Raw genomic sequence first — 27158 nt, 5'->3', positions numbered from 1 at the left:
AAAAATACCTAGAAACAAATGACAACAAAAACATGACGATCCAAAACCTATGGGATGCAGCAAAAGCAGTTCTAAGAGGGAAGTTCATAGCAATTCAAGCTCACTGCAAGAAAACTCTCAAATAAACATTCTAACCTTACACCTAAAGCAACTAGAAAAAGAAGAACAAAGAAAACCCAAAATTAGTGGGAGGAAGGAAATCATAAAGATCCGAGCAGAAATAAGTGAAATGGAAACAAACCAAACAATAGCAAAGATCAATAAAACTAAAGGCTGTTGCTTTAAGAAGATAAACAAAATTGGTAATCCTTTAGCCAGTCTCATCAAGAAAAGGAGGGCGAGTACTCAAATCAATAAAATTAGAATTGAAAAAGGAGAGATTACAACCGACACTGCAGAAATACAAAAGATCGTAAGAGACTACTACAAGCAACTATATGCCAATAAAATGGACAACCTGAAAGAAATGGACAAATTCTTGGAAAAGTACAACCTTCCAAGATTGAACCAGGAAGAATTAGAAAATATAAACAGACCAATCACAGGTAATGAAATTGAAACTGTGATTAAAAATCTTCCAACAAACAAAAGTCCAGGACCAGATGGCTTCACAGGTGAATTCTATCAAACATTTAGAGAAGAGTTAACACCTCTCCTCCTCAAACTCTTCCAAAAAACGGTGGAGGGAGGAACACTCCAAAACTCATTCTATGAGGCCACCATCACCCTGATACCAAAACCAGAAAAAGATATCACAAAAAAAGAAAATTATAGACCAATACCACTGATGAACATAGACGCAAAAATCCTCAACAAAATACTAACCAACAGAACCCAACAACACATTAAAAGGATCATACACTATGATAAAGTGGGATTTATCCCAGGGATGCAAGGATTCTTCAATAAACGCAAATCAATGTGATACACCATATTAACAATTTGAAGAATAAAAACCATATGATCATCTCAATAGATGCAGAAGAATCTTTTGACAAAACTCAACACCCATTTATGATAAAAACTCTCCAGAAAGTGGGCATAAAGGGAACCTACCTCAACATAATAAAGGCCATATATGACAAACCCACAGCAAACATCATTCTCAGTGGTGATAAACTGAAAGCATTTCCTCTAAGATCAGGAACAAGACAAGGATGTCCACTCTCGCCACTCTTACTCAACATAGTTTTGGAAGTCCTAGCCACGGCAATCAGAGAAGAAAAAGAAATAAAAGGAATACAAATGGGAAAAGAAGAAGTAAAACTGTCACTGTTTGCAGATGACATGATACTATACATAGAAAACCCTAAAGATGCCACCAGAAAACTACTAGAACTAATCAATGAATTTGGTAAGGCTGCAGGATACAAAATCAATGCACAGAAATCTCTTGCATTCCTAAACACTAAGAACGAAAAATCAGAAAGAGAAATTAAGGAAACAATCCCACTGATCATTGCAACAAAAAGAATAAAATACCTAAAATACTCAAACAATCTTTGAATTTACAAGAGCTTAAATAATAACATTTAATAAAACATTGAATAAAAAATTAAGAGTAGCAATAAAATTGCTAAAATAAATATTCTAAAGTATGAAAGAAAATCAATTAAATAAATACTTATCATCATTACTTAAGCTAAACAGGCATCAGGAAAATAGTAATTTCATAGGTAGTGAAACCAGGTAACCACTACCACTAAACAAAACTTGCTGAATGTCTACTACTATATATGAAAAGCACTGTTCCGTGTACCAAGAGGAATTACAAAATCAGTTTCAGACTCTCCTCAAGGAATTTACATTCTGGTTGAGGGAGATACAATATGTACAATTAAACTATAATATAAAGTGGTATATTATGGCACATGCACACCAATGAAGGACAGGAAGCAAACAATGCAAAAAATAAATGAGGCAGCAGATAGCTAGAATGATGTACTCCAACTACATCAAGGGAAACTTTCAAGTAGTAAGGCTCTTACCATGCCACTTATAATCCTGTTGCTAACATCGCCTACTTAAATATTTGAGGATAAAATAGAGAATATCTAAATTCAGCAATAAAATATGATGGTTAGAAAAAAATCACATCTATTTCCAGTACTAGCATCATTGTTAGGACCAGAAAATGACTCCTCATGTAGCATTCTGTAAAAAGACTTGCTCATTATATCCATCTACAGGTTGTACTTTCCCCCTCCAATTCCCCTCCCTCATGAGGGAGCAGTGGTAGGCCTGGGGTTCCTCTGGGGTTCCTACTGAGGACTATACAAAATAATTATTGCTTTCTAACAGCCAATTGGAAATTTAACTTTAAAGTGATAATAGTATAATAGGTTTAAAAACAAGGAGCTGTATTAGATAACTCTGCATCTGAATAGCATACAAGGCATTACTCTAAATAGGCAAAACTGCTTAATATCTAACTGCCAGAGCACTGTAATATGAGGTTAAACTAATTGTTCCCAACAATTTTTACTTTAGTAGCAGTGACTGAAGATTGACTGGTTAGTGAGTTTGGAAATCTGATGGATTAAGAAGCTCACCTGAAGGAGAAAATTAACAAAGTTAAGTGGAATTTCTGCAAATTAAAAAAAAGTTATTATTAGAAACTTTAAGAACTTTAGCTACAGAGAAATATGAAACAAGCCACTACGCCTTCTAAACCAACCTTAACAGGTGGTAAAGAGGATGCAATATTTTTGAGTGACATAATGTAGCCATACAGAATGTAAACTAACACACGTAATAAAAAGTGCTCACATTCTTTTCTTGGACTTTAACACACTCCAACCTTTTTCATAGGTTCAGTGTGCATAAGTAACTAAAAAATAAAAATTGTTGATTCTCTGTGTTTAGCTCTCAAGAAAGATTATTCGCCAAAGCTCTCCATTAAACACTGATTATACAAGCAAAGCACATCTAAACTTAAGAAAGCATTTAAACCTTTTGAAAAAGAGCTATTATTCCTTCAACTACTGTGTAAAGACTATAACTGCATGAAACTTAGCCATTGTAACACCACCACCAAGAATAAACTGCTTCTTACTTTATTCAAAGTTTATTACCACTCTGAAGAATCCTCAAGCCATACATTTATTACAACTCTAAAGAATCCTCAAGCCATACAATTCAGCAAAATGCTTAAGATAACTAAGTAACAAATACCAATTTTTCCAGACCTTTCTACATAGAACTCACATTAAGTAACTAGTTTTACATAAAAATATCACATTAACAATGTTAGTCAGTAGTATCAAAACACACATATATAATAATACTTTGTCTTGAATTTGTTCCTAAAGTGTGTAAAATCTTTTTATGTTTTAACAATTATGTTCAAAAAGAAGCTGCCATTAAATCCCATAAGGTGTACGAGTGTGTGTATATGCCTTAAATCACCTAGTATTGATTAGAAAAATGTTAAAGAATGGTTTAAAAAAAAGGCAATACTTTTTAGTCAGTACAGTGTCAACATCTGGGCATGTCTGAGAAGTAATAGCAAAAGCTTTCTAATACAGTGTATCACCCAGAAATTAGATCTTGGGAGATCCTAGAACAAAAAGGCTCAAGGCCCTCAGGCATAGGTGGAACTAAGCAATGGATCTCAAAGATGGGATCCTGAGATGTGGCTCTCTGTATAAGCATCACCAGGCAGCTTGTTAAACATGCACGTTACTGGGCCACACTCCCAGAGATTCTAATTTAGTAGCTATAGGGTGGAACCAGGTATCAACATATTTTTAAAAATTTTTCTTTTCTCTCTTTTTTTAAAAAATTAATTTATTTATTTTTGGCTGCGTTGGGTCTTCGTTGTTGCACGCGGGCTTTCTCTAGCTGCAGAGAGCGGGGGATACTCTTTGTTGCAGTGCGCCGGCTTCTCATTGCGGTAGCTTCTCTTGTTCGGGAGCACGGGGTTCTAGGCGCACGGGCTTCAGGAGTTGTGGCTCACGGGCTCTAGAGCACAGGCTCAGCAGTTGTGGCGTGCGGGACTAGTTGCTCCACGTCATGTGGGATCCTCCTGGATCAGGGCTCGAACCCGTGTCCCCTGCACTGGCAGGCGGATTCCCAACCACTGCGCCACCAGGGAAGCCCTCAACATACTTTTTCAACCAGACCAAATTGATTCAGATGCATCATCAGCCTTGGGAACCACTGAGGTCCTAAAGCAATGTTTCTCAAAGTGTTAGACATTTGTTAAATATGCTCAATACCGGGCCCAATTTCTCATCAACAATGTGAGACTCTCTGCTAGTGGGACCAAACAATGTGAATTTTAAACACGTATCTCAAGTGAATCTACCGGTACTACAAGCTTCAGAACCTATGCCTAAAGGATTGGGACTAGATCCTTTAGAGCTGCAGGTGCTCAAAAATAAAATCATTTTGTTGATTATAATCTACTCCATTTAGAGGCACTGAAAGTTTGAATATAAATCCAAGAAAATATCCTGCTGCAAAAAAGTCAAACAATTCTTCGAAATCTGCACTTAGCAGCTAACCTTCTAGAATCTAGTAAACTTAAACTTCTAGTCATCTCCTTCAAAAAGGTCACTTTCTAAACTGAGTGCCAGCCATGACAATAAGAACCTTCAAACCTAAATACAAAGCACTCTAGACAGAATGCTTAGGAATGCTTTCTTAGAAAGATGAGATAACAGACAAAAAGTTCAATACAGCTTCTTTGGAAAGATTCCCTCCCACCCAAACAGGGCATTTTGCACACACAAGTTAACTACAATAAAATATGCTTCCTAAAAAATACAAGAAATTCTGAAAAAATACATTAAGTAGGTTCCTTTTTATAAAATCAAACTGTCAAAGAAAAATTAAATAAAATATATAAGCAGAGTAAAATTTAGATTTTAATAATTAATTTGATTAAAGAATTTAAGCCTGAGTCTCCAAATATTACAGTATTTTATAGCCTGTTTATTTAAAACCTTTATCTTTTAAGAGAAAATAAGTGTTTCATGATGTCTGAATTTGCTCCTTCATATTATAATTTCAATCCTTATCACTGAAATCAAAATAACAAATTCATGGAGCGGAGACTGAATATAAGACATTAAGTTGCTTTTCTTCAACTTCAAAAAAACCTGAAATGATATAGTTCCTAATTTAGTGATCAAAAATAACCAAAAGTAAATACGGGTAGAGAATATCTTGCTATTGGTTCACTGAGGTTAAGCATGAACTTAACTAAAGGTCTGTTTTGTTTTGTATTTTTATAAATCTATTTATTTTTTATTTTTATTTTGGCTGCGTCGGGTCTTTGTTGCTGTGTGTGGGCTTTCTCTGGTTGCGGTGAGCAGGGGCTACTCTTCATTGCAGTGCACGGGCTTCTCACTGCAGTGTCTTCTCTTGTTGAGGAGCACGGGCTCCAGGCACGCGGGCTTCAGAAGTTGTGGCACGCGGGCTCAGTAGTTGTGGCTCGCGGGCTCTAGAGCGCAGGCTCAGTAGTTGTGGTGCACGGGCTTAGTTGCTCCGCAGCATGTGGGATCTTCCCGGGCCAGGACTCGAACCCGTGTCCCCTGCATTGGCAGGCGGATTCTTAACCACTGTGCCACCAGGGAAGCTCCTAAAGGTCTGTTTTGTTAACAGAGATTTGCTTCAGTATTTCTGTATTGAGAGTTACTTCCTTGAAAGTTATAGTTTTACATTTATTATCACTGTTGAAGAGTCTCTCCTTGACCAAACTTTAGTCAGGCTCCTCTGAACTCTTTCCAATTAGGCCCTAACTTTTGGGCTTCTGTGTTCATCTCTGCATTGTCCAATTTTAGCAAGAATCCTACTATGTCAGTTTAACCAGAATCCCCCACCCTCAATATTGATCACGCTGGATATCTGATTAGGTTCCTCATCCCTACCATCCCCCATGTAATATCTGACCACCTGGCCTGCCTTCATCAACAATCCTGTTTAGGTCTGTTTAGCCAGAATCCCCCTTATTTTCATGTTTCTTTCCTCTGAGTAATTTTTACCCCACCCTTCTACTTGGCTATACATCCCCAGTTCTCCTAGTTGTATTCCAAGTTTGAGCCCAATCTCTCTCCCCCACTGCAAAACCACATTGCAGTGGTCCCTACAACTATCGTGATAGTCTCCCTGAATAAAGTCTGCTTTACTAATCTTTATAAGTGTCATGAACAATTTTTTCTTAAACATTACTACCAACATTATGAGTAATTTTCTCCTTGCCGCACGGTTAGAGAGAAATTTTCAAAACAAATCCCTGCCCCCCCCAACCAGGAAAAAAACAAATTTAAAGAACTATGTAACTAAGAATAAAAAAAGTAGAAAGGAGGAGACTGGTATACATCTCTAGCCAATCTAATGCACATTAATACTGATCATCTAATAGAATTATTGTTACATTCAGTTTTCCAAAATCAGCACAGTCTAGGCACCTCACCAACGGCCTTTATGGGCCTTTCTTGCTTAAAATATAAGAAGAAAAAAAGTTAGCCAAATACATGGGCCACATAAAATAAAATCATCAAAATCAAATGAACTTTAGATGAGACAGGAAGGACACCAGATCTGAATATGCTACCTGAAATAAAACTAAAGGGCAAAAGCTAAAGCCCTCTCAGTGTGAGCAGATTCTGAAACACTAATCAAGACCTGGAATCCTGCCATAGAAGCAATCTAGAAGACATGCCGAAATGACCATATGGCTGCCCTGCAGAAATCTGGAAAGGAACCAGTCAAGAAGCTGACAAGAGAAACAAACATGCTTCTCACCAAATGAGGCCTGACACAGCCTGTAACCTGAGGTCTGTCAAGAAAAGCAAACAAAAAAATGTAGTCAAGCAGCCATTTAGGAATGATTCTTCTCTAGGTTACAGCTCACTCAAATTTGTGTCAAATGATACATAAATTGAGATACGACATTTGGAGGAAGGCCTTCAGCCTGTTTTCAAAGAAAACCCAAGAGAGTATCTTCTTGTATCAAGGTTGTAAAAGAAAACTTCACCAAGATGGCCATGAAGGCTGGTGACAAGCACTGGAGGAATACACAACAAATTAAGATGGAGTTCTGACATCTGGAATATATCTATAAAGAAATTACATATATGGCAGCTGAGATGCTAAAGATTTTTAAGTTCATTTTTTTTCTGGTGGAAAATGCTATTTCTTTAAGGAACCCTGGCAAAGTCATAATTAGTAGAAGAACATTCTATAAACTTTATGAACTTCCAATGAATTCAATTAATAGAGCTTCCAAACATCTGAAATCTTACATAACTAATGGTCTCAAATGTTAAAGAAATAACCACAAAATATTAGCAACTATAAAACAACCAAAATCAGATGACCAAAAATGGATATTAATACAGTAAGTGAAAGGAAAGCAAATATTCCTTAACCAGAAGGCAAAATGTTTAACAAAATTTTGTTTCAAAGCACTTAACTTCCAGTTAAAGCAGCGGTAGAGCTTAGAAAATTTTTAACCAAATGAGACAGATCCACTATTATATCCCAATTAAAAACAAAAAAAACTAACAAAAAAGACTATAATAAAGGCTACAGAATGGGCTATATCTTTACCACAGTATGACAAGCAATATTACTGATCAAACTCCTTGATTTTTAAAGTAGGGAAAACTGTGATCTAATAGTTCAAAACAAGCTAAAAATATTCTTTAAATGACAGAAGCAACGAAAAACCTCAGAATTAGAAAAACTGAAAAATGTTGTGTTTGAGAACAAGGAAGATATGAAAAGAGAGGTGATCAAACTCAGGAAAGATTTAGAAATAAAAGAAAAACTTATTTCAGGAATGAAGACTAAGTTAAGAAGAAGCACAGTGGGTTAATGCCTTACCAAAAGTACAAAATGGAACATAAGACAAATTTTAGAATTAAAAAAAAAGAAGAGGTAAAAAGATTTTAAGAGACAATAATTAATATGTAACATAAGCAAGACTGTCCAATATATGTTTAGTAGGAGTCCCTGAAGAAGACCAAAGCAACAAAGCAAAAAATACTAAAAACTATAATAAAACTCTCCTGGAATAAAAGATAACTTCAAACTACATATTGAAAGACTATACATGTATCTGAGAAAATGATACAGCCCAAATCGAACACATTTTAATGAAGCTAGAGTGACCTTCAAGTATAAAAACCCATAGATGAAAACTTCTTATAGTCTTGTATATTCTTGCTACATAATACATGAGAACTCAAGGAATATTGTTCCCATAAGTCTGTCCTGAAGAATCTACCAGAGAAAAAGCTTCAAACAACCAACAGCTTGGAAAGGAATTAACATAAGGGCTCCTGGAATGTGTGAGCCATTCAGGTAGTAACTTTCAAAGGGGAAGAGAGTAGCAGAATGCTCAATATCTCTCAGGTAAGTCCTCCATCATTCCATGAAAGAAATGACCAGAGAAGGATTGGAAATTCATATAGTTATTCTCTCAGCACATCTGTAAGACTAAGAATTTCCAGAATATCTGATAACCAAATGTAGTTATTAAATTACTTATAGAAGCAGATATATATATATATATATATATATATATACATATATTTTTAAACATTTTAATATTCCTCCAATATTTTATTGTGTTGACTCTGAGAAAAATTAATGTTAGTCTTAGAGAGGTATACTTTCTTCCTAGGTAACCTAGTAGAGAAATTAGCTCCTGCCCTACCTCGTGAAGAAACTAATTGAAATGGGGCATCCATAGTCACTCCATTAATAGAATTTTTGCCCATCCCCTTCCTCTAGAGCTGGCAATTACAGAGTAAAGTTTGAAAGTCAATCCTACAGAAGCCTGCAGCAAGAACCAGGAATGGATCAAGGAACGGGAATTCCTCTTACGGGGAAAGGTGGAGTTTACCAGGGGAAAAGGTAGAACAATGGGCTGAGGGGCTTGAAGAGAGAGTCATTTGGAAAAAAACAAGATGGAAAGAAGCCTTGAAGAGCACCTTCACCTTGCAAGGAGCTAAATCAATAAGGATCTGCTTTTTGAAGGAACAAAAGTAAGCAGCCTCTGTCCACATCATCCCAGTATCTATGGGACAGGTCAATAAAGAACAAAAAGTCCTCAAATAATTGTCAAGACCAAGAAAGAACTGATTGACTATTAACATTATGGAATCAGGGTCTTACCACTATTACAAAAGGACAACCAAATTTTACCATGTAATACAAGATCTTTATGATGAAATCTGTATGAGGACTATAGTTCCTCTGATCCTGAAAAAGAGTCTGAAAATTATCAGCTTTCTCATCTCTTATTTGAATACAGAATAATGACTTAATATGGCAGAGAAAGCACAACAGTCTCTTCTTAAATCTAGACTGAAAATTTGTAGAATTCTAAATCCAAATACATTTTAACAACATACCATTTATAGTGAAAATAAGATTCAAGCATTTAAGTCTAAGTTATAAACATTTTGTTTAGGTAATAAAACCTACAGATTAGCTCATAATAGCATAATAATAGGGTAAACAGTTAACTCCATGGTTAAGTAGAAAAGATTAAGGAGAAAGGCTTAGGAAAAGAGTAACTGCTTAACCTCAAAAAGATAAGACTGCTAGTCAAGCTAATTTACTGATGGTAGGCAAATGATAAACAGAACTCTGAACTGAAAATACATCTGGATACCACGGATTTGCTTCATGCAAAAGAATCTAGTTAATTAAATCTAGCCGACCAGCTGTATTTTCCCCCACATTGTGTCTCCAAATCCAGCAATGGTGAATATGCTGTTGACTGGGAAATATATAACTACGCTTCTGTAGAATAAACCCAAAATCAATAGGCTCAACAGAATGAAGGCTTCAGAAATAAGGAAACACAGATGTTTATTCTAGCATTTACTTTCATAAATATTGACAGCAAAGAATCAAATATGTAGCTGTGAAGCAGTAATGTATCCAAAATTGGATGCTTCATTAAAGCTGGATATGGCCCAAAGCTGCAGGAAAACATCCTGACGGAAAAGGTCTTATACAAATGATACCTTTGTAGAGGCCATGGAGTAAAACAGAACATGGTAAAAACCAGTTCCGTGTTTGCATACACAGGACACCTTCCACCTCAACAATTCTACAAATATTGTGCATAAAAGGTTGCCAGGAAACACTGCCAAGGACTGGGATCAACTTCAGAAAAAAATGAAATAAAACTACTAGCGGCATGACTAAGAGTAGGGGAAAAGTGTCATAAAATATTTTAGAAGAGCATCATATTTTATTCCTCCAGAACAGGCATAGAACTGGCCATTATAATCTTAGCCAAAAATAGTCTATTGATATTACTGATTGAACGGGACTTCAATCAAAATGGCACTGCCCAGGAGCTACAAATGGACTGAAGTCACAAAGTTCCAGAGTTTGTTATTAGCATCTAAGTTAATTTTTTCCCTTAAATGATGAAAGAAGATTGTTCAATCCAAAAGCCCAAGAAATGAGCAAACAAATATCAGACTACACTTTTTGGATATAGCTTGAATCATTAACAATACCTACAATAGCTAGGGCATTTGTAATAAAACCCTGAACAACACTTCCAGATGTACTAAAAAGACTCATCTCAACATGGGAAGAAAACAAAACCACACTATAGAAAAGAGATGGGTCAACTGGATTTTTATCTGCCTTTTTTTCTCCATTCTTTCCTTCTTTACCTCTGACCAGAATTTTTTAAATCCTTTCTATGTAGTGTTTGAGACAGGACAAGTACGAACAATATATATTCAAACATTATGAATAATACAGTTAACTTCTTTTTCATGGATATGTCAAATCACTCATGTATCTGTCTCTTCCCCTGCCCCATATTTTAGCTATTTTACTTTCATTTAAGAATGAAATAAGAAAGGGAAACCTAATGTGATTCACTATTTTGCTTAAACTTAAATGATAAATGTAAAACTTATCTACCAGAGAGAGGGTAGGCTCCTTCCTAAAAGTAAAGCTCTTGTCTTTTTCTGTTTGTTTCTCTAACACCTAGCACAACTACTCAAGTTTTGTTGAACCTGTGGATATCAGTTATCCATCCTTTCCTTACTTTTAAATAAATTAATACTCAAAAACTAGAAATCACCTGGCATATATTATGGAACTCATTAGCAAAGGAGGCTTTCTGGAAGAGCCTCAAATAGAATGGCTCCACGTTTCTTTTTAATCTTCTGTATGTGAGGCTCATCTAAAATCATTGTGAATAAAGTGCAAGACAGTGACAAAAATAACTTGAATTCAGATCTCTATCATCCCATTTTCCACATTTACATAAAAGGCTATGATTTCCATGCTTAGGTATTTCACAAACAGCTCATTAAACAGGTTCATATAATAAATAACTCTTCATATAGTGCATAGCCAAGAAAAATAACATATTTATATAAAATAACAAGACCACTTAATAAGACCACTAAACTTCGTGTCCTGCCAGGCACTCTGGGAGACAATGCATTTATTTCCACATGGCTATCAATTCTTATAACGTCTCCAAATTTTTTTGAAAATAGTTTCTTAAATTATTAATCAAAGAGTAGTTATAGCATCTTCAGTTAATGAAATAGCAAATTATATAAAACTAAATACATTCCACCAAGATCACACAATCCAACTTGATGAAGGATCTCTTGCATACTGACAGAAGCACTGATAGCAATGAACCACACTTGCCTATGTGATGGATCACACGAGGTAAGAGTGAGACTCCCAGGGTGAATTTTCAAAGCGGCTCCAGTAGTAGCAGCTGGTAGACCACCTTTCTTTAAACTGTTAGGTGCAGTAAAGTTGCTAATGCTAACAGCTACCATTTTTTAAAATTCGTGGCTTATCACAATAAAAACCCAATGTGTATCTTCCTGGCTGACAGATGGCCTTCTATATGATCATTCAGGGATTCAGACTTCCTTCATCTTATGACTCCACCATTCCTCCAGGGCCTTGGTTGGAGTCCTCTGCTAGATTCTCTGCTTCCAGCTGGCACATGAGGGAAGAGAATGAATGACCAGGATCAAACTAGTGCTTTTTTATTGAACACAGATGAAAATGTTATATATCACAAAGCCTTATCTAATTGTAAGGAGGGGTAGGAAAAAGAGTCTTGATGTGGGCCAACAGGGAGACAAAACAGGGTTTGGTGAATCCTTAGAAGTCTCTACTATAGAAGGGCTTAACTCCCTTTGTCTGAATTACCTTGGAGATGGTTTGAGCCAAATTTTAGAGTGAGTCTTGCTAAATTATTACAATTGTCACCATAAATAGAATGATCTAACTTAATCTAATTTACAGTAATCAGTACATTACCTTCCACTGACACGGAATCCTTGCCTGACAAGGAACAAGTATGGAGCTATTGAAAGATAATAGCATTTTCAATGCAAAGTGAGTTCAGTTTACAAAGAACTTGAGGTACACCATTGAGGATGCTGAGGTGAGTCTTTTATGTCAAGCAAAGGATTGTGAACTTCAGAATTTTTTTTTTTTTTTAAAGAAAGACTATGTTTATAAAGAAAGACTGTGCAATGGGTCAATTAGAGAGGGGAGACTAATGGCGGGGGAACCACTTAAGAGGCAGCAGTTCTAACAAATCAAGCAATAAGTAATAACGGAGCCGTGAGGGGATGGAAAGAAGCTAGCAGATTCAGGACATAATTCTAAGGAGATGGGATAAGATATGGTGATCAGTAGGATGAGAGAAATGAGGGAGGAGGAAAAGTGAATAATTATGCTGCAAGGAAGTTAAGAACCCAACCCAATGATGCTCTGGGTCTGAAAGTCTTATTAATAAATTATTGATTTTCTGTTAGTAGCACAGAAAAATACACTAGGCCACTTTTTCAAAGCATGTTACCTAAGGGAGTATGATATATTCTACGTGAAACATCGGTGGAATATACTTTAAATTAAAACTTTTTATACACATGGTAACAAGATCAGCAAGAAGGTAAAGAGCATGAGCAAAACATCCAAAGACAATTATAATGATATTTTAAAATATTTGGATATGTAGACTTGCAGGATGTAAGCATCATGTCTGTTTTAATTTGCTATATACAGTTACCACCTAGAAGAATACCCACTCCAGTCAGTAGAAATGCAATAACGACAGCTTTCAACACTTCTTTCAACTTTGAATCTAAATACCAACATAATATTCTGCTCAAAAATCACAAAGCCAACTCTAGCAGAGAAAATGATCGTACACTTACTAAGAAAATTAAACTGTAGATAACTGGACTGTCATTCTAAATTATGTTAGATGATTCAGAAAAGGGAATTTATATGTAAACTGATTAATTTCTTTCTCCAAACCCATCCAACAACTTTTTACCAAATAATCCTTAAGTAAATACGTCAAAGAGTTCAGCATTTAAGACATGCCTCCCGAAGGAAATATAATTGTATTATAAATAGCAAATTTCCCCATAACCACAAGGAAGATGTTCAGAATTCTCATCTAGTTAGTTGTCCATTGGTTTTATCTTACATGAGATAAGTAAAGTCCCTAAGTCACTACCACTTAGTATATTAAAATTACTTATAGCATTATGAAAAGATGACCATGAATTTCTACTCTATATGGAAAAAGTATCAGGAGCCAGTGATTATCCAGTGATTGCTGAGAAAGGAATGCAAACTTTACAGCATTCTCTCTTTTATACACATACATACACACCACACACACACACACACACACACACACACACACACACACACAGATATTGTGTAGGCCTTAGGTATAATCAAATTAGGTGACCAATTAATTTTTTTAATCTGTACACAAATTTTTTTAACATTTTTATTTGTAACAGACCCAACCTTAACCAAAATGTCCTCCAATAAGTGATGGGTAAGGAAACTGTGGTACATCCATACTGTGGAATATTGCTCAGCAATAAAGGGTAACAGACTATTGATACTCTGAACAACTGTGATAGATCTCAAGGGCATTATGTTGAGTGAAAAAGAGCCAAGCTCAAAAGGTCACATACTGTATGACTCCTTTTATCTAACATTCTCAAAATGACAAAATTATAGAGATGGAGAACAGATCAGTGATTGCCAGGGGTCAGGGTGGTAGGGGGAGGGAGTGGTGTGACTGCAACGGGCAGCACGAGGGAGATCTGAGTGGCACCTGACATCTGTGATAGAACAGGTCTCTATCTTGATTATACTGGTGGCTACACAGATCTACACATGTGATAAAATGACACACACACACAGTCACACACACCAATAGAAAAATCCTGGTTTGATGTCATACTATAATTTTGTAAAATATAACTGTTAACGGAAAAGTGGGTGAAGGATACGTGGGAGCTCTCTGTATTGTCTTTGCAACTTCCTGTGAATGTATACTTATTTATTGACTTTTAAATTTTTATTGGGGTAGAGCTTATTTAGAATGTTGTGTTCGTTTCAGGTGTACAGCAAAGTGAATCTTTTATACATATACATATATCTACTCTTTTTTAGATCCTTTTCCCATATAGGCCATTACAGAGTATTGAGTAGAGTTCCCTGTGCTATACAGTAGGTCTTTATTAGTCATCTATTTTATATACAGTAGTGTGTATATGGGTGACCAATTAATTTCTCCATCCTTAAGTATATACAGAAACTTTAAGTGAAAATCAGACTGTAGGATTATACAATTATAAATAAAATCATAATCCACAGTACTAATCATATTTCTAGTCTAATTATGCTTACTTATTGCCTTGTCCTCCTGACACTGATAACAGTAGAAGGTTTGGTGAAAGTTTTTCATCAAGGAAGAAATATTTCCTCCATTAAGCTGGTTAGGAACAGTGTGGTAGGAAATTATAACTCAAGTAATAACTTTCTTTTTATAAGGACAAAATAATCCAGAAAAAAACTTGGAATATTTATCTAATTTAAAAGCATATCTTTCCACAGAGAAATGTGAGAAATAAAATCATCAGTACATATGAATTCTTTCCCTTTTAGGGGTTCACTGAATACAAAATTTCTTAGAATTTTAAAACTCAGACTAGAAAGGAAATGGAAAAGATCTATTCATGTTCATTTATAACAACTTCTTAGGATATTAGTTAATCCTGCTAAATGTCAGTAGAACATTTTATGCAGAAATGAGAAATTACACTATTCTGTAATATATTTTTACAACCTCAGATGAACCTCAATCTTGTGTAACTGACTTCCTAAAAAGTTTGTGTAAATAACACTTTGCTAAATTGAATAATTTTACTTGCACGTAAATTAGATATTCTCTAAAGCAAACAACCACCCCAAAATCTGCTCTACACTTTAAAATTTTTACATTGAAATAAAGAACAAATTAACATGTAATTTATATTCTCATTGCTTGCTTAGTATAATCATAATCTTTATGACAGATCTAAAAACATTGAGATTTTTAATTGAAAATGCCCACCAAATTTGTGGCATGATGGTTTTTTGAATTTCTCCAAATATAACAGCTTCAGAAGCTGATTCCATGTTAATCCCACCATGTTAGGCCAAACTTTAGCAGAATATTATAATATGTCCAGGCAGCAATATAGCTTACACCTAGATATAATATAGAAGCCACAAGGTAATGCTCTCCTAAGCTTCCTCTAATAAGGGAAAAACACATATAAACAAGTATTTGGTATTCAAAAAAGAATACCAAGAAGTGCAACCTAATCTTGAAAGATAAGCATAGAACATAATAATTCCCATATGAAGTCCAAACCTCAGAGAAAATAGTGGGTCAAATTCTTGGCAGATTTTAAATGACTTGACCTTGTTGAGAAAAATGAATGTGAGCACCCCAATTGCACCTAGAATGCGTATTCTGGGAGGGTTAAACAGAGCTCCTCAGACATAGCGGGGACTCAATAAATATTTATTATGTAAAACGGGGAGAAAATGCATTCGTTTTACTCATCAACATACTGCCAACAACTACAATACCTGAAAACAAAAATTTCTTGAATGAACAGTTATCACTGAAATTACATTAAAGCTACGCTCATCTTTGGCCATGTGTTAACCAAAAAGACAAGGAGTGGGCAAATGCAATCAACTGACCAGCTGTTTTTCAATAACAGGTCACTTCAATATGCAAAGAAAGAACAGAATTTTAAAATAAGTTTTTTAAAGCTATCGGATCAAAATGTTGCAGAATATTGTAGCTTTTTTCCAAAACCTGATTTCTGAGCACAGTCTAACTCCCTAATTTACAATGCTAATGAAACTGCATTTAGCAATGTTTGCTAATCCCTGTTTAGTAAGTAGTAGACACTTAAATGAAATAACCTGACTTTAAGCAGGAAAAGGACAGTTGATTCTTTTCAGGGAGATGCACCAGAGTACCTCCAAAACACTTTGGAAGAAAGAAGATGACACTGTCACAGAACACTCAAAAATATCATAATTTGTTTACAGACTACCAGCTAATATATAAACAAATCTGTATTTTACTATGATCCTTTTCCACATTCGTGGGAAGATCATTTCACAGGTTTACATAAGTATAGCAAAGTTCTTTAAGGTAACTGAGCAACTGAGCTCTACTAGTTTTTGTTATCTTCTAAGATACAAATATTACTTCATTAATCCAACTTATACACTGATGTATTTCACTACTAAAGTAATTACACAAGAAAAGTCATGAGAAACTTCATCACATAGACTCTATATAACACTTTCAGTATCATAACAATAACAATAAAAATACCATTTCTAATGTTACTTATGAAAGGATTCATGGTCCACACTGACTATCAAAGAGGGCTTAGAGTAAGCACAAGTGACACTGAAAAACGCCACAACATCCTGAAAGAAATTGTTAAAATGGAGATTGAAGTATCTTTTCTATTATACATCACATCAGCAAGCCTAGAAAATGGAAAAGAGCCCAAGGAGGCATAAATTGAGAAGATACTGCACCTTGCTGCTTTGCCATGAGAGTGAAATATAAAAAGATACTATTTTGAATGCTGCTAAATTATCAAAGAATGGTAAAATTATGTATCACAATGTTATGGTTGAATGGAGCCTTATGATGCTTTATTATAAATGTAAAGCTTACCTTATCAAATAGGAAAATGCAAAAGACTCATTCTACCCAGATTTTACGATTTCATGTGAAAGGCAATTTTAAAAATTAAATCTAAACTCTGTCTTAACAAAGTGGTAAGTACTTTCAGGACCAAGGGGAAGGCTTACTAATGACATAATAAGGTTTTGAAGTGCTATGACATATTTATATACATATCTGAGGCCTGAATCACTGGGAATACCTGCAGCTATTTTAAGTTCTATGGACCCTAGAGTTGAGTTCCATTTAGCTTTCTCTTCACACCCCACCAAAGCTAATTTTGGCCTTTCTGTGACTTAACTGTATAAGCAATGGGATAACCCATTGTGCATGCTTTCCTGCCCCATAATTAATTGGGTTCCAAAAGCAAGTTTCACCTGATCTGAGGTCGGGACGTAGAGAGTTACACGGCCCTTTGGGCCTTCTGTGCATGCCACCTGATCTTGGGCAGATTACTTAAGTTCTCAAGAGAGAAAGAGAAATTATAAAAGTGTTCTATATTGAGTTCCGGTGAAGACTAGTTGCTGACATAAAAGCTCAGTAAATAACTAATTTTACTAAGAATCATCTAGTCTACACAATGCTATAGAAACAATATGGTACTGGCAATAGAAACAGACACATAGACCAATGGAACAGAGGACCCAGAAATAAATCCACGCATATATGGTCAACTAATCTTTGACAAGGGTGCCAAGAATATACAATGGGAAAAGGACAGTCTCTTCTATACATGGTGCTGGGAAAACTGGATATCCACATGCAAAAGAATGAAACTGGACCCTTACCTTACATCATGCACAAAGTTAACTTGAAATGGATTAAAGACTTAAATTTAAGACCTGGAACTATAAAACTCCTAGAAGAAAACATAGGGAAAAAGCTCCTTGACATCAGTCTTGTCAATGATATTTTGGATATGATACCAAAAACACAAGCAACAAAAGCAAAAATAAACAAGCAACTAAAAAGCTTCTGCACAGTAAAGGAAACAATCAACAAAATAAAAAGGCAAGTTATGGAATGGGAGAAAATATCTGCAAACCATACATCTGATAAGCGTATGGATTTTGGATATATACATTTGCTATATCCAAAATATATATGGAATTCATATAACTCAATAGCAAAAAACACAAATAACCTTATTAAGAAATAGGCAAAGGATCTCAATAGACATTTTCCATAGATGACATATAAATGGCTAACGAGGGTACACGAAAAAGTGCTCAACATCACTAATCACCAGTGAAATGCAAATTAAAACCACAATGAGGTACCACCTCACACTTGTTAGAATGGCTATTGTCAAAAAGACAAGAAAATAAGAAGTGTTGGTGAGGATGTGGAGAAAAGAGAACCCTTGTATAACATTGGTGGGAATATAAATTGGTAGGAATGGAAAACAGTATGGAGGTTCCTCAAAAACTTAAAAATAGACCTATCATATGATCCAGCAATCTCACTTCTGAGTATATACCCACAGGAAGTAAAATCAGTATCTTGAAAAGATATCTGCCCTCCCATGTTCTTTGCAGCATTATCCACGATAGCTAAGATGTGGAGAACCTATGTGTCCACTCACGGAGGAATGGATAAAGAAAATGTGGTATACATATAAAATGGAATATTATACAGTCTTTTCAAGAAGGAAATCCTGCCATTCATAACAACATAGATGAACCTGGAGAACATTTTGCTGAGTGAAATAAGCCAGACAGAAAAACAAATACACAGGGAAAAACAAAAACAAATATGATCTCACTTATGTGCATAATCTAAAAAAGTCTAACTCATAGAAGCAGAGAGTAGAATGATGGTTGCCAGGGACTGGCAAGTGGGAAAAGTGGGGAGGTCAAAGGGTACAAACTTTCAGTTAGGAGTAAGTTCTGGGAATCTAATGTACAGATGGTGACTACAGTCGACAATACTGTATTGTATACTTGGAATTTGCTAAGAATACATCTTAAGTGTTCTCATCACACATCAAAAAAAAAAAAAAGGCATCTATGTGAGGTGATGGATATGTTAATTATCTTGATTGTGGTAATCATCTCACATTGTAAATGTGTACCGAATCATCACACTGTATACCTTAAAATATACAGAACTTTTATTTGTCAGTTATACCTCAGTAAATAATAAACTTACTTTTCCTTTAATAAACTTACTTTTCCTTTCCACAGCGGAATCTTTCCCCTACCCAACCAAACTCTTAAAAAGCCCACCTATATCATTTTAAAGATAGAGAAAATAGGATGCAAAGAGTTAAGAACTTACTATAAGTCAAATGTTAGAAGTGCAAATAGAACCCAAGTCTCTTGACTCCAAATCTAATATTTTTCAGTATACCTTTCTGTTTCTAAGCCTCTTTTATGGAACCATTTGGAAAATCATTTCTTCGGTCTTTAACTTGATAATTAATTCTAGAGGAAAAAGCCAGGTTATTCCATTAAGGAATAAATGTAGCCACTCACTGCTTCATTCCACCTTTACCAGAAATAAGACAATCCCCAAAGCAAATGTATAGAATCAGTTACAGGGCAACTCTAGTTGTCAGTCAGTGCTCATTCAATCCTATATTCAAGAGTATCAACAGCAATCATTTTATTAGGTATATCATCGGTATTAACAAAGCTAATTAAGCCACAAAGAGTTCACTCATATCTTGTTTGTTCTGCTCAAGAAAACAACTGTATAATAATGTTAGAAACTGTTTACCTAAATAATTGATCTTTTAGTAATATAAAAGTTACAATTAGCTATAGGGACTACTAACGGAAGTTCACCCTGTGGCCATACTGGCTAAATAAGGGGATATTACTGTCAGTAGTTGATAGGTATTTTATCTTTAGACACTAGGCAGCAAGTTTTAGCAGTTTTTGCCTTCTTGTTATGCAACATCCAAAAGCTTGATGGATTTCTGAATTCTAATAACTCGGAAGACAATTTTGGACGTCAACCTTCCCACACAATAATGGATCTCACTAGTTTCTTTAACTCATCCTTATTTTTGGTGAGCCATTATTAAGGTGCACCATAGTTGCATTGCATTAAGTTACAAATATACAGAGTTCAAACCCACAAATTGCAGTGATAACTATTAGCTCTTGGTGGGGCTAAATTAACCTAGTACCAGTTGCCAGGACAATCACTTGAGACCAGAATCTCTGCTTAGTCATTCCTGAAGCATTTACCAGTTTACCACCATGTATAACTAACTTTTAATAATCATGGAGAAACATACTCCTCACTATAATACGATTCAAGAACAGCACAGATTCTAGAAGTACACAGGGCCACATACAACCAAGTCCATATCCTTGACCCCTCAGGAACCAGGATTTCTCTCACACACACTGTTGCTCATACCCTCCTCTCTGTCTCTCTCCCTCTCTCTCTCTGACACATTTTTAGACATTCTGAAAATGTCAAAGCATACCCCAGCACAGTGTAATAGTGCTGTGGAACCAATAGAAAACCTACTCTTCAGTAATTCTTAGAGCTCAGAAATCACAGCTGATGACCAATATCAGTCTCTTTTTAATTAGGAGAAATAGGATAATCCTGTGGAATGAACGCTGTATCTGGAATCGGAAGATATGATTTGAAATCCACTTTCTTGATGAATGAAAGTATATATTGCCTTATATATAGCAAAGCACTCAGATGTTTTCTTCCTTTGTACCTACAACAATTAGAGATACAACGTAATATTGGGGAGGTTATTCAGGTATTCATGAACTTGCCTCGTCCTGCAAGCTGCCACAATAACATTCACCTGAGGTAAACAACACTGCTTAAAGGGATCTGCCATGTTTGTTCCTACAAAAATGGAATACTAGGAAAGTATTTTTCCACAATTTGTTCATAATTCAGTATAATCCTGTTTTCTTTAGAATTTCTATAAATCCATCATAATTTGTTTTGCAGAACAAGCACAAGTATTATCCTTCTACAATCAACTGGATGATCCATGGAGTCATGGTCAGTTCTAGGGTTCAGATGAGAGGCAGAAAGGGAAAGAGATTGGCTCCTGGCTCTTCCATCAGCTTCTCACTCAGGTTTTTCACATCAATAGGTGAGCAGTGTTCTCTCTTTCCTCCACTGACTGTTGGCAAACCCAGTTAGAGACCAGCATCAGAGAAGCTCAACCTCTTGTTAAAATAAATAGAATATAGGACAGAAACAGCATCAGTGATTTGGTTTCTTTGACATTTAATGAGAGAACAAAATTATATATTGAAGACAAAAAACAACAGTGCCAGGCACAGACCCAGGACAGGTGCTGTGAAAAAGCCTATCGTGGTGGTGTCTGGGGATTTAAACTCTGGAGAAAAGACTAAACTAAAATAAAGAATAACAAAGTCATTAGTATATACTTCTTGGCAGATTATTAGCTATATGTGGAAGCTTTGATAAAACAGGCTTTTAGCAATGTTTTAAATTTCAGATTTAAGAAAAATCCTCTCCTACTCGCCATTTGTTGAACACTGCCCTTTATTTCCATTGTTATTCATTGCCATGGAGCCCAATTACTCCTTTGTTTTCTTATTCACATTTACTCCACATTATCACCAATAAAAATCAAAAGGATACCATTACCCTTCAACACTTCCCCAATGTATAAATCCTAATTTGCATTAAATCCTTGAAGCAACATACATTGCAGTGAATGAAACGTCCTTCTGTAAAAAGTACTGTAAATAATGAAAGAATTTTCAGCTCAATATATATACACGAATTTACATACAGTTAAACTGACCAAGGTGCTTTTCTACACCCTAGGTATACATATTCAATATGCTTAGAATAATAGTTATTTGAAAGGAATATAATCTTTGAACATAAAACAGTTTAAGAAAAAAAACTTCTATAAATTCACTTATCTGTTTTGCTATTGACCCACTGATGGAGAAATTTTACGTACCATAAATAATGGGAAAAATTAGTTAATGAACGCTGCTGATACTTAGTGTAGTTCTCAAAGGCTGAAAACCTTTCCCAAAAATCAGTATCTGAAACCTGTCTCTTTAGGAAAAACAGTCAAAGCTCTAACTGTTTTCAGTCTAGTATAAGAAAGCTTTGAAACAAGTTAACTCTAAGCACTCAAGGAAAACTATTTTTAAAACGGGGGGGGGGGGGGACAAGAGGAGGACCTTAATTTTCAACAATATCGGCCTGAGAAATAACTCTATAAGAGAATGTCTGAGTATCTTTAAAAAGAGAGAAAAAAAGTAATTTAAAATGTTGGAAGTCCACAAACTGAGCATAGCAGTAAAAAGGACTTGAGGGAAAATTTAATGAAAAATAAAAAACTGAAAGCAAATTATTTGATCAAAACACAGACACACACATACATGCACACACACTGCAGGCAGTCATTCAGCATTATATGCTAGCTGGCTTTGTATTTTCTTTTAAAATATAATCATAACTTCTTAATGTATAAAACAATAAGGCTCTCAAGGTACTCATGAAAAATTCTTATCAAATTTCACTCTAGAGTTAGTGATACTAGGCATGTTAAATCAGGAATCAACACATGCTATTTTCCATAGCAGGAACTATATAAATTACAAGCTCTTCCATGTTTTTGTTATTAGGTTTGGTACACTTAAAAATAAGCGGTATTCTACATCGAGTGCTCTAACGCAACGGTTTTTACATCTTTCAGAATTTATAATTCATCTCCATGCTCAATCCTTACAAAAAAACACAAAAGCACCTGCAATTGCTATTTACTGTCTAGCACAATAAAATTGTATTTGTTTTGTTTTTGAATTCATAGGTTTTGCTTTATGAAGTTTTCAGAAAGAAGCAACTTTATTATATTTTCATTGTTACTCATGATTTTAGCTTAAAGATCATTAATTTTAACACAACATCCTGCTATATTCTCATTTGGGTTGTTCTATTTATCTCAAAGGTAGACTTATGTATTACCATTACAAAACAATAACTATTTGCATAATACTTCATGATTTTACATCTATTAAAAACACATCACAGGGAGCCTGAGGATGCATTCAGTAGCTTGTCATTCACCACTTCAAGACCCTTCAGAACTGAACAAGGGGGAGGGGGACATTTTGCTAAAGGCAGAAGAAATTAATATAAATAAGAACCTCTGAAGTTTTAAAAATAGAAAAGAAAATTTTAAAAATGCAAACAAAAATATGATCATATGCATAAACAAGATAATTTCAATTTTTAAAACTCCATGTTCTCTATACAGAGCAAGGTGTTTGGAGATTTATGTATCTTCTATTATGATACCCATTGAAATTATCTAAAACTGTGCTACAAAAATAAAGAAAATTACCATCTTCTTGCTAGATTTTATAAATATCATATTAAAATTGTGCCTATTTACATAATTCAGCTTTTCCTCAGCCTTGTGAAACAATCTGAGTATCATTTCTTTATTATTCTAGACTTAACCCTATAAATGTGCATATTAAGAATGTTTCAGAGGGAGATAATAATGATCTAACATGTTCAGAAATTACACTGTCTCATAACTTCTTCTTGGTAAAGCAATTACAAAGAAAATTGTTTACATCTTCTGTATTCTCTTCCATAACCACCAGTCCAGATTAAAAAAATACTGAATGCTGTTATGTCACCTCTAGTCCAAATGCTCATAGCACTTGAAGCTTTTTGTAAGCAATATGCTTCTATACTAAACACATATCCCTGAGCCAACACCTACCTAATTTAACAGTTTTAAATGTAGTTTCAAATGCAGCGTAATACCATCTTAAACACACACACACACGGAGTGTGCAGAAAGGGAAGGAGGGGGAGAGCCAGAAATGGAGCACGTTGTTGTTTTTCATTCATGCAGTATAGTGATGTCAGTGTCTGCAGCAGCAGCAGCGGCAGGAGCCTTGACCTGTGGAGGCTACAATCCACTGAAGTCAGAACCTTGCAGAATTCAAAAGAAACTGAGTAGATAATTGTTTGAAAAATTGTTCAACTGTTCATAGCATGAATTTTAAATAGATAAGTAAAAAGAATAGATTAGTTGTATCGTTTTAACTTAGGTAGAGAGGAGCAAGGTGGGATGTGGAGAAGTAACAGAAAGGTTAATATCATCAGGGAACCGGGGGCAGAAGAGCCTACATTCAAAATCATTTCAATGTAAGAAACTGACAAAACCACCTGGTGTTAAAAACAGCAGAAAGGCCTCTTCTATTCCCAATACAAGTTCACTGATGCAAATCTGTCTCCTGAACAACCAGATTCAGAGAAGCGTTTTCGTCATGATTGCGTTAAAATTGCATTCAACTCAGATGTGACATACTACAACAAAGAGGACGGTTTAAGCCTGGTCACAAATTTCATTAAAACTACTTGATGATGGACCTTGTAATTCCTAAGCAATTAAGACTTCTGAAGGATGCAGAAAAACAAGTTGTACTACAATTTGTTGTAAGATGTGTTTATCAACAAAAGGGGAGGAGGTACTAGATGACCAATATATTGTTGCAGCAATTGCTGAAACTACTCACTATGCCCACAAAACCCTCTGAACACAGTCTTTCTGCAGTGCTTATTTTATGGCTCTTACATTAGTCCCTAAAAGAAAATCCCCAAACTCAATCTATGTACTGTTGAAACTAAATCACTCAAAAATTTATGTAACTGCTGCCTTCTTTTCATTCTGTTACCTCTCATTTCATACAGTTCTAGAAAATGTGCAAAGGAGTTGCATATGGCATTAATCTGTTAGAAAACGGTGGCCTTTTCTATAAAATACAGCCAAAGATGTGTGTTCAGTTGTGGTCATTATTAGGGCGATCACGTTGTTTTCATTCATTCATTCAGGATTTGCTGGAGGATGTCAGTTTCTGCAGCGGGCTGGACCTGGGGGAGGAGTGGGGGAGCAAATGCCTTCCGGTGCATACTGATTACAGGATGCATTTCTCGGTGCTCCTGGACACATACCACTGCACTACATCCTACCCTGCCTCACCATCAGGTGGTCTGAAAACAAGGGCCTTAGCAACATGCTAATTACAGGTCAGAAATATTAACACAAAACACCAAAACTGCAATCTATCTTAACACAATCACTTTCTCCAAGTCTAAGACCTTCATCAAGAAAACTCCATTAAAAAAATTGCACATACCCCATAAACATTGCACAGGCTCCACAGTGATTCCCTTCCAAGCAGAGAGTTTCCCCCTCGGTATGATCGGTTCTCTGCACAACGCAGCAACAGCATCTGTAGCCCTAGCGTGGCATCTAATAACATGAGCTCCTCCTCCCTCCCTTATGAGCTTTACATCCCTGTTTTGGCTAAACTTCCTCTTCTCCCCCAGGACTAAACTACATCATTCACCGTGTCCCTAAACATAAACCAAACCACACCAAAACACAAAACATTAAGGGAAGCCGACAGCATCCACCAGCTCACCATTACCTTTGACACCTAAGAAAAACGAATAGAAGGGAAAAGGGGAGCACACTCCACAAATAGGTCCTTAGAAATTTACCATGAAAGTCTTGAGTTGGGCATAAACTGTTTCCAGGGCAGTACCGCCGTGATGCATGTGACTATATAGAGAAAAGAGGGAGCCCCCCCCAAAAAAAGCCAAACCAAACACTGTACACTTCAATTGCACATCCAAAACTGTCCCCTCTACACACCCAACAGGATATCCTTACATCATAACTGGTGCTTCCACCTCCCCACCCCCAAAAAAGAAAACAAAAATTATCCCGATAGGCACAGACACTTTATAGGAACTTTGTAGGAAAGCACAAAGAGGCTGTAGAGATTACAACCACCACCTTACCTGTTGCCGGAGAGTTTGTGTGCGTGTTGTTTTTAAGTGTTTCGCCCAGCTCCTCCTTCCCCCACTACAAACAGCAAACACATGAGTGAGCTAATCAGCTCTTAAACTGAAAAACCTTTCGATCCAGGCGAGTGATGGAAGATAAAAGCTGAGGGGCGGCAGGAAGGTCAAATAAAAGTTGCTCCGCAGTTCGCTCATCCAAGCCCCGCAGCGACCGCAGGGGGGTGAGGTTCCCAAAGCCACTTTCATACCTTCGATAATGCACTAGCAAAGAGAAGCCCGGAGAAGCTGAAGTTTCCACGGAGGGCACCGTCGGGGAGACGCAGCCCGGGGGGACGCAAGGGTTGGGCTCGCTACCTCTGCACACGGGCGAGCCGGGGCTCCGGCGCTCAGGTGAGTTGCTCCTCCGGTGGCTCTCTGGGGACCGTCTCGGGCGGCCCTTGGCCCGCGGCGCCTGCTCGGTCGGGGCCGCGGTCGGCGGCGGCGTCGGGCTGGGCGGGCTGGGGCCGCGAGCCGCGCCGGGCCCCGGGAGGCTGCCCAGCGAGGCGGCGGCGGCGGGCGGGCGCGTGGGACTGTGTTGGCTGCCCCGCAGGAGCTGGTAGGGCACCGTGGCGCGGATGGGCTGCAGCAGCCGGCCGGCCGGCTCCCGCAACCGGGGCGCAGTTCACGCCGCCGCCGCCGCCGCCGCCGCCGCCGCTGCCACCGCCGCCCGCACCGTTCCCGCTCCCGGCGGCGGGAGTGGCGGGCGGGGAACCCGCGGCGCTGCGCCGCATCCTCTGCGGCGGGGGATGAGGAGTCTGAGAGGAACTGGAAGAGGAGGAGACAGTGCACATGGTGGCTCCGCGGGCCCTGGACGATGCCGGCCAACACCAAGGCGCGGAGCGGGAGGCGCGCGAGCGTGTGGGAGCCGGCGCGCTGGTGCGTGCAAGTGTGTAAGGGGGAGGGGCGGGGGGATCGTGGAGGGGGAGGAGTCTCTCGGCTCCCCCTGCGCAACGCGCACCCCCGCCGCCTCAGCGAGGGGGGGAGGGGAAGGCTGCGAAAACTAACGTCCAACGGCCCCAACCACCCGACCGGGCTCGGGGTGGCGGTTACGGCCGGGGCCTCGAGGAGCCCGGAGCCGCCACCGCCGTCGCCGTCGCCACGGGCATCGCGCTGACAGGGGAAAGGGGCAGCCGCCGGCATCACGCAGACTCGCGGGGCTGCACGCGCAGGAGAGCCCGGCAGCTGCAGGGAGGGCCGGGATCCCTGCTTCTGGGGACCTGGTAGGGGGAAAGGGCCTCGAGGTGCCTGG

At 37.3% G+C, this 27158-nt stretch overlaps 2 protein-coding genes across 6 annotated transcripts in view; one reads left to right on the top strand and one right to left on the bottom strand.

Moving 5' to 3' along the window:
- LOC130707375 (glucocorticoid-induced transcript 1 protein-like) overlaps positions 1-26359 on the bottom strand; it is a 137105-nt gene extending 110746 nt beyond the window's left edge. The window contains exon 1 of one of the 5 annotated variants that reach the window (XR_009007263.1): positions 26225-26359. Coding sequence is in view for 2 of the 5 variants with exons in the window: in XM_057541609.1 (XP_057397592.1) it covers positions 11662-11798 (137 nt within the window). In the remaining 3 variants the exon portion in view is untranslated. The other 4 variants (XR_009007262.1, XR_009007259.1, XM_057541610.1 and 1 more) reach the window with 4 other exon arrangements.
- LOC130707369 (ELKS/Rab6-interacting/CAST family member 1-like) overlaps positions 1-27158 on the top strand; it is a 467400-nt gene that overhangs the window by 333762 nt on the left and 106480 nt on the right.

This window comes from Balaenoptera acutorostrata, chromosome 2, assembly GCF_949987535.1.
Source record: "Balaenoptera acutorostrata chromosome 2, mBalAcu1.1, whole genome shotgun sequence".
Classification (NCBI taxonomy): Eukaryota; Metazoa; Chordata; class Mammalia; order Artiodactyla; family Balaenopteridae; genus Balaenoptera; species Balaenoptera acutorostrata.
The sequence above is the reverse complement of the archived record's forward strand: the minus strand, read 5'-3'. Positions and strand labels throughout refer to the sequence as shown.